This window comes from Fukomys damarensis, unplaced genomic scaffold (genome assembly GCF_012274545.1).
Source record: "Fukomys damarensis isolate Sample0158 unplaced genomic scaffold, DMR_v1.0_HiC HiC_scaffold_3, whole genome shotgun sequence".
Lineage (NCBI taxonomy): Eukaryota > Metazoa > Chordata > Mammalia > Rodentia > Bathyergidae > Fukomys > Fukomys damarensis.
This window is the reverse complement of record NW_022900915.1, coordinates 44,670,400-44,678,667: the sequence shown is the minus strand read 5'-3', so window position 1 is coordinate 44,678,667 and position 8,268 is coordinate 44,670,400. Positions and strand designations below refer to the sequence as shown.

General features: G+C 58.2%; 1 protein-coding gene across 4 annotated transcripts in view; it reads left to right on the top strand.

The window, feature by feature from the left end:
• The first annotated feature begins 1,912 nt into the window (after positions 1-1,912).
• Positions 1,913-8,268, top strand: part of LOC104866236 (SH3 domain-binding protein 5-like) — an 8,193-nt gene continuing 1,837 nt past the window's right edge. The window contains exons 1-2 of one of the 4 annotated variants that reach the window (XM_010630126.2): positions 1,913-1,981; positions 3,679-4,276. In XM_010630126.2, coding sequence (XP_010628428.1) covers positions 4,094-4,276 — 183 coding nt within the window. In that variant the 5' untranslated portion in view covers positions 1,913-1,981; positions 3,679-4,093. Of the gene's footprint in view, positions 1,982-2,947; positions 3,438-3,678; positions 4,277-8,268 lie in introns of those variants that run through there. The other 3 variants (XM_010630108.2, XM_010630098.3, XM_010630117.2) reach the window with 3 other exon arrangements.

Here is an 8,268-nt window from a genome sequence, read left to right as displayed (position 1 = left end):
CTTCCCCACCCCGGGTGCCGAGCTCCAGCCAATCGCTCACGCCGCCGCGTTACGTCACCGGTTGCCGGGCGGTGCTCACAACCCGGCAAACAAACCAGACTCCCAGGCTGACCGCGAGTGACTGCGCAGGACCGCGGTCCCACGACACCTTCTCCCTCAGGGCCCCCCGACCCTCTGTTCCCAGACCGTTCCCTCTGGACAGGCTTTGGAAACATTCAAGACGTTTGTGGAGAGCCTACTGCATACACGCCCAGGAGTGTTTTACAGCTCAAGGGCACCTTTGGTTGTGCCCTGCTTAGTGAATCCCCCTGAGCCCTGTGTGCTGCTCCTGCTCGAACACGATGAAGCTCGTATTTTTAAATTTTTATTTAAGCTTTTAAAAAGTTTGCATTAACTGCCTCGGGAGGCTTGCTATCCAGGACTGACAGCGGGACCTTCTTCACCTGCTCCAAATTGCCCTTCTCGTCTGTCCTCTCGGGTATGCCCAGCCGAGTAATGCCTCACCCTCGGCAGTGCTTTCCGCTTGGAACACAGCCCCTGCCCCTGCCCCTCCTCAAAGTCCTCATCACCACCCAGCAGTTCGTAAGCGTTTATCAAGTCTGCCGGGCTGGGGATTTAGCTCAGTGGTTCTGCTGACTGCCTGGCAAGTGCAAGGTCCCGAGTTCCACCCCTGGTCTTGCCAGGCCACAGGATCCTTTCTGCATTCACCACGCAGAATGATGTCATGGTTTATCTCCCCTAGTAAGCCTTACGCCTGGGGCCTGAACGCGCATTTCTGAGCACCTGCGAGGAAGGAGCTGAGTGTGGAAGACAAATAGACTGAGTCCTTGGGACACCTGAGGGTACAGACCTCCCCAACCCCGTGTGTACTGTGAGGTGTTGTAAGGGCGGGCCGGAAGCGCCAGCTCATTCTGTCCAGTCATCCACAGACCTGTGACAAACACGAAGCAGACTCTATCAGACTCGTGTGTGGCGGTGACCACGGTGTGTCACAAAGCAGGAGCTGTCAGTGCAGGCTACGGGACTGGGCTGGGCTCCTCAGGAAGGGAGAGGACCGCTCTTGACCCAGCCTGAGGCCAGCGTTGGTAGAGGGGGTGCAGGATGCTGTGGCTACTGAGAATGGCAGAAGTGGAGTGTTGGGAGTGGAACTCAAAGCCTCAGGCTGAGTGGAGGAACCCCTCCCTTCCACAAGTTTTAGTTTTGGGTGCTGGAGATTGGACCTAGGACCAGTACATGTTAGGCAAATGCCCTACCAGCAAGCAACACCCTCCAAAAGCTTTGACTGGAGCTACCGAGTCTGTACCTGGCTGGGGAAGGAAGTGGAGGTGACTGAGGTATCACAAGCCCGCCGTGGGCCTGACACCGTGGCACAGAACCTGTCCCAACCCAAGAGGCAGCCCTCTGCTGGCTGGGGGACAGGCTCGGTGCATCAGGGTTTACAGGGAAGTGAAGCTACGGCGGTGTATGGCATTCCTCCGCCCTAGGCTCCTCCTTACTGTTCTTTAAGAAACATCATGGAACATGGTTCTTTTCCGAGACAGGAGCCTAACACGTTTAACTGCCAGCCCACAGTGACCTGATCTCACCCACCCTGCTCAACAAGCCCAAACAGCTGCGTCTGTGCCAGCGGGAACAGAGCCGGCTACCTGACTGCAGCAGTTACTAAGTAAAATCTGCCTCCACTGCCGTAACCAACGCCCAGCGGGTTTACGTCTGACTCCGTCCACTCGCTGCGTCGCTCCAGGGAGACTGGACTGTGCAGGCACTGGCCCGGAAGCCCGCTCTCCACCCTTCCTCATGCTTCACTGCACGGGAATCTGAGTGACTGGAGGGTCCCACGGACTAAACCAGGAGGACTTTATTTCAGGTTTAAGGTGTGCACCGGCCCAATGGACTGCTGTCCAGTGGAAGAGCGTTGAAAAAAAGAAGTTCCAGCTTGCGTACATTTTGTCGAAGGGGTGGTTTTTCCAGTGATTAGCAAGTGAGTTTACCGGAACACGGCAAGGGGAAAGTTTTGTAACTGTGCCTTCAAAGAAGGCTGTCTTATGAGCTGTACGAGAACAGTGTCATGCACCTCCCTCCCAGGACATAGTCGTCAATATAATCGGTGTCGGGAATTCCAGACCGGGGGGGAGGGGCTACCCAAAGCTGAGAAGGGCTTTTTTTTGGTTATTATTTATTGTTATTAGCTTTTTTTTTTTTTTTTTAGACAGGGTCTCACTATGTAGTTGAGACTGATCTGGAACTCACCACGTAGCCCAGGCTGGTCTCCAACTCACAGCGATCCTCCTGCCTCAGCCTCCCAAATGCTGGGATTACAGACGTGCGCCACCACGCCCGGCTGAGAAGGGTTTATTTTTTTGTTTTTGGTACCGGAGATCGAACTCGGGTAATCGTGCTTGCGAGGCAGGAGGCGGGACCACTGTGGTAAATCCCCAGCCGTTTTGGGTACCTGGGATTGAACTCGGGACCTTCTGCTTGTGAGGCAGGCAGCAGAACCACTAAGCTGAATCCCCGGCTGAAGGACTTGTTTTTCGTTAAGTCCTGCTTTACCCGTCCCGGGGCCTGGCTGGGGCTGAGGATGCCTCCTCGTGGCCCTGCGCTGCGAAAACCCTAGCGAGCGGCAGTGAGGGGGGTCGGAGGAAGGAGCGAAACCCGCGCGGGCCATGCGAGCTGAACCAGAACAAGCTTGGGGTGAGACCGCCGCACTAGCAAGGCGAGCGCACGACGGGAGGCCGCAGACACACACTTACCCATCAGAGCTACCCCGTCAGAGGGCGCTAGTAAGGGTCCAGCTGACCCCAGAGAAGTGAGAAAAACGACTCCGGAAAAAGGACTTTCTGCGTCCGGTTTACTGTGTCCTCCCTCATCCAAGATATCCGCCAGCGAGGCTGATCGTGAACTCATTTCCGGTTAAAACAGGAAGTGAATTCTTACGGGCTGAGGACCGGGGCAAGATGGCAGCACTCTTTGTGAAGCCATTATCTAACCTCCGTTGTATTTCTGGTTCTCATCTAACCGTGAAGGACTGTCGATGTCCATCGCCTGCACTATTTTTCCTCAGAATAACACACTATTTTACTTTCATTCAGTCTTGTTGGAGGATGGGTTAGAAGCAATGTTAGGCGAAGCTGAAAACGGGGCTACCATGGTGTACGGAAACCGACCAATGGGCGTGTAGAAGATTGCTATCTGGGCTGGGTCTGCGCGGGAGCGTGGAAGGGCATGCATGTTACGCCCTGACGTATTTCCGTTTCCGTCTATTTCCCCGTCGCGTTTGGTTGGACCGGCTTGTTGCGGGGAGGGCGGGGACAGATTGTTTGGTACTTGGGATCTCAGTGCACTGAGGGTAAGGCGAGGTAAGACTGAGGAGAGGACTTTTGCGCCTGGTGGTTGTGCAGGGAGGCTGCGGTTGGTCCTTGGGATGGCGAAGGAATGTAGGTTTGGAGACCGGATGCTCAGGTCTTTGCTGGCTGGAGTAAGGAGCGAGGCGAGGCTGGGGGTGCATCGAGAATCCGGAGGGGCGAAGGGGGCGCGGCAGTTCGGGAAGGGCCAGGCGGGAAACCAAGGGGCTGAGCGAGGTCGGGATGGAGAGGCCGGCCTTGGGCTGGCGGGGTGGAGGCCGAGGTCGCGATGCGGACGCGGCCCCAGTCTCGCTGTTTGTCTCCTTCTCTGCAGCTCCTCGGAGACGCTAAGACGACGCCTCTGCCCGCGCCCGGCTTTCTCTGCACCGCCCCCAGCCTGTAGGCGCGCCTGCCTCGGCCTCCCGAATGGTGCCCCCCTGTGCAGGCCTTGGCCCATCATACAGCCTTCCTCTGCCCCCTGCCTCGGGGCTGTGGCTTCGGAGACTCCTGGTGGACTCCCTGTGGTGCGGAGGGCAGAGAATCTGCATAGAACCCTTCACTCCAGGAACCCCGGGCAGCCGGACTCGCGGCCTCTGACTGCGAGTGACCTTCCTGTGCGCCCTGGTCTGCCGCCTTTTGAGCCAAGAAGCCTGTCCTTCCCGTCCAAAGCCCAGGAAGCCCCAAGCTGAGGCCCTGGACCCAGCATGTCGGTCTTGTCTTGTGCTTAGGGCTCTGCCCTCCCCGGGCCGATGGCAGAGTTCAGGCAGGTCCCAGGGGGGCGGGAGACCCCGCAGGGTGAGCTGCGGCCGGAGGTGGTGGAGGATGAAGTCCCCAGGAGCCCAGGGCCAGAGGATCCTGGCGGCCGTGGCAGCAGTAGCAGTGAGTCCAAGTTGTCACCAAGAGAGGAGGAAGAACTGGACCCTAGGATACAGGTGAGAAGACCGAGCGGGAGAGAAAGGGAGCTGGTGCAGTCTTCTCCACATACTGCCATTGTGTTTTGTGACCAGTGTCGAGAGGGGCGGGCCCTGGAAGCGCCGGAGGTGGTGCAGAGAAAGCCCACGGCACCGAAAAGCAGGCAGTGCCACATTGGCAGGGAAGAGGAGGCTCTGGGGCAGTGGGTGCAGAGCGCTGGCTCAGTGTGGAAGAGGTGCCCGGCCCTGGTGACCATGGGCATCCAGGGGATGCTGCGTGGACGGGTGAGGACCAGGATGTCCTGAGTGGTGTCGGGGAAGTGGGTCGGGAGTGTCCAGGGCACCAGTTTCTGGACTGCGCCGTCAACCAACCGTGATGAGATGACTGCATTTGGGAAGAAATCGGCCGGGGCCCACATCTCTGGCTCTGAGAAGGGCCCCAGCGTGTGCATGTGTTGGGACTCCTGGATGTGTGGCTCACCTGGGAGTGTGCGGAGCCCGGCGTTCTGGACTGAGTCAGTACTTTGTCCTGCTGTGCTTCGGGGTGCAGGGTTGAAACACCTGTTTCTCCTGCTTGTAAAGAAACAGATCTTAGCTGGGCTTGGTGGCGCATGCCTGTAATCCCAGCACTTGGGAGGCTGAGGCAGGAGGATCGCTGTGAATTCGAGACCAGCCTGGGCTACACAGTGAGTTCCTGGTCAGTCTCAACTGCATAGTGAGACCCTGTCTCAAAAAAAAAAAGAAAGAAAAGAAAAAGAAACAGATCTTGGGCAGGATTCAGGCAGTCTCCAGCTCTCTGATCTGTGATTTTCTGAGAGTGAGCTGCTCTGACCTCACTTGCCTCGGTGTTAAGTGTAGGGCTGCTCAGCTCATTTGCACAGCTGATACCCCTGTTCCCTGACATGGATCTGCTCGTCTGTCGTCAGTCCTTTTCTTGTGGCTTTTTCTTTTATTTTTCCCCCATCCGCCCTTTTTCAGTGCTGGAAACTGAGCTCAGGACCTTCACACTAAGCTACAGCCCTATTTCCCACCACCCACCTTTTTTTTTTCTAATTTTTTATTTTGAGACAGGATCTCACAAAATCCCTAAATTGTCTAGTCTGGGAATGAATCTGGGATCCTTCTGCCTCAGCCTCCCAGAGGGCTGGGATCACAGGCATGTTCCACCTCACCCAGCTTTTGCTTGCCTCATGGTGAAAGTTTATACAGACGGTGCTTTCGGGAGGAGCTCTCTGTTCTGGAGGAGGAGGAGGAGGAGGAGGAGGAGGATGCGCTTCTTCGCCCTCCCAGAGGCTTCCCTGCTCAGCCGAGAAAGGAATTCTTGGAAAGGACCACAGTGGTTTCTTTGCTCTCCCTGTGTCTTCCTCCAGTGTCCTCACAGATGGGGCAGTCACCCTGGCTCTGCACCTTCTGGAAAGGTGACCGTCAGCTTCACGGGCCCTGTAGGTGAAATCAGTAAAACAAAGCAGGAAGTGCAGTTCCCTGGGAGGCTGCTGTCCTTGAGGACTGAGGACTGTTCTGTGGGTCGAGCTGTGAGGGCTGGAGGACTCTGAGGCCCCACAAGGTGCCGTGGGCTCCAGCGAGCCTCGGTGTGGCTGGTGCCGGGCTGTGCAGTCCTGTCCTTCCCCATCCTGCATGGCTGCAGCAAGGAGGGGCCAGTTGGGGTGGGCTCCGTTCGGGGCAGGGCTCCCTGGCCTTCTGTGTTGTGCTTCTCTGAGGGGAGGGAATCGGTGTCCTTGAGGTGTGGGCTCTGCACTGGACCACACCGCCCTGGACGTTCTCAGGGTGCCCACTGTAGGATTCTCAGTGCATTATGGTCTGCTCCCACAGACCATCCAACCCTCCAGGGAGCTGTGGACGCTCCCTTTCCCAGTCCTCAGCTGGGGCTGGGTGGGGCAGGAGGTCTCTGCCCGTCCCAAGGCAGGGATGGGCATCTCCTGAAGCCTGCAGGGCGAGGCGCTCCAGGTGCCGGGCTCCCTCTGTCCTGCAGAGGAGACCCCAGCATGTGCCTGCGGTGGCCATGGCCACGTCTCCGCAGGACCCTGTGGAGCTTTCCATGCCCTGCAGCTCCAGGAGGGATGGTGCCCCAGGAGGTGCCCCCTCTCAGTCAGCACCCCCCACCTCGCCGGCCTCTGATCGCGCCCTGATGCTTACCCCAGCTGAGCGGGAGCGTCTGGCTGAGTGCCGCCCTGACTCAGTGGCTTGGCATCCTGGAAGGCACCCAGGCGCCAGAGGAAGGTCACCTCGGGCCAGTGATGGCTCACTAATGGACCTGGTGCTGACTTGCTGGGCCTCCCGGATTCCACTGTGGCTGAGGGCCGGTGCGCTGGTGCAGGGAGTGTGTCACTGCCCGGGCATCAGCACCGCCTGAGCCTGCTCAGTGCTGTCACTGGCCCAACCCACCCCTCCCTCCACTCTGCAGATCCCTTTGTCCCCACATCTCCCTGTCCTTCCATCCAGTGTTGAGGCCTCCCTGGCACGCTCGCCAGTAGGGGCTTCTGTTTAAGTGCAGAGGTGCCATCCTGGTGCCACTCCCACTGCCGATCTCTGTTGGGGCCAGTGCGAGCAGAGCCACTGGCTCTCTGGTTGTCTCATCAGGCTGGGAGCACCTGGGGCAGTGGACCTAGCGAACCCTGCAGGGTGATGTCCAGCCGCTTCTCTTCTCCCTTCCTGGGTCAGCGTTGATGGCATCCTCAGGCCTGGCCTTTGCTGTCCTGGCTTCTGTCTTGTCTGAGGCACTCACACAAGACCAGGGTGGTGGTCACACAGGCCAGAAGGGGGTCCAGGGTCGCTCCGGATGCAGACCCAGTTCGCTCAGGTTCCCTGCCTCTTGTCTCTTTCTGTCTGTTGGGAATGAGGGGAGGAAGGGTGTGGAGAGGAGCTGCTGAAAGGACTGGTCGCCTCCCCGTCTCCCAGGGCTCTCACATGGGCCGGGAGCCTTGGGAAGCTGGGCCCAGTGCAGCCACCTCTCACCCTTGCAGGAGCTGCCTTTTTCTGGGGGCAACCTGGCCAGCTGGTGCTCGCATCCCCGTTAGGAAGGACTGCGAGTCTAGGCCATGGGGTCCCCTGAGCCGGGAGGCTGCTGTGCCGTGGGGTGGCCTGTCGTTTTATGGCACCAGCTCGTGTCCCTAACTTAGCTCCCCTATGCAGTGCCTTTAGACCTACGCTGTCCAGCATAAAGGCTGGTCAGGTGCATGGGAATTTTGAAGACTTCATTTAAAAAAAAGTAAAGTGTGATTACTACTTTCCATTAACTGCATGTTAAAATTGTAGCACTTTCGATACGTTGGGATAGATGAAACATAGTTTGTAATTTCACCTAGTACCTTTGTAAAAGTATGGCTGCTCTAAAGTTAAGCTCCATGTGCCGCTGGCATTGTAGCTCTGGTGGGTACCTCTGTGATGGAATGTTGAGAGCCAGACCTGGCCCTTCCAAGGCAGGGTCTTCAGGGTCGCCGCAGGAGTGTGTCCACGTCCATGTGCCATCTGCCGTAGGTCCCCACGTGCCCTTCCTCTTAGGACCAGCTTCCTGTGCTCTCAGTTGCTGCTGCGGCCTGGCATTGCTCCTGGGGAGTGAGCTCAGCTCCCCTGGGTTCCAGGAACTTGTCTACTCCCCTCCCCCACTTTTCTGCTTCCTGGAAATCCCTGGGTGGGCTGTGAGCGGGTTTGTCCAGCACAGGGGTCAGTGTACTGACCAACACGGCTGGCAGCTTCTCCTGGAGACCCTCCTGCCTGTCCCTGAACTTGCCTGCTGTGACCCACCCTGCCCCTGCCCCTCTCCCACCTGAGTCCTATAGGCAGCCTACACCTTCCTCTCTCTGGACCTCCACATCTGCCCTGCACCTCCATCCTCAGCCAGACCTGAGTGCTGCTCTCTCTGTTCACTGGCTGTGTGCAGTGGGAGCTCAGACAGACACCGCCACAGGGAACTCCATGTGCTGCCAGGGGCTTTTTGCTTCCCCATCAGACTTGCTCGGTGCTGGCGGGGAGGGGGGGTCGACACCCCGCGCGCG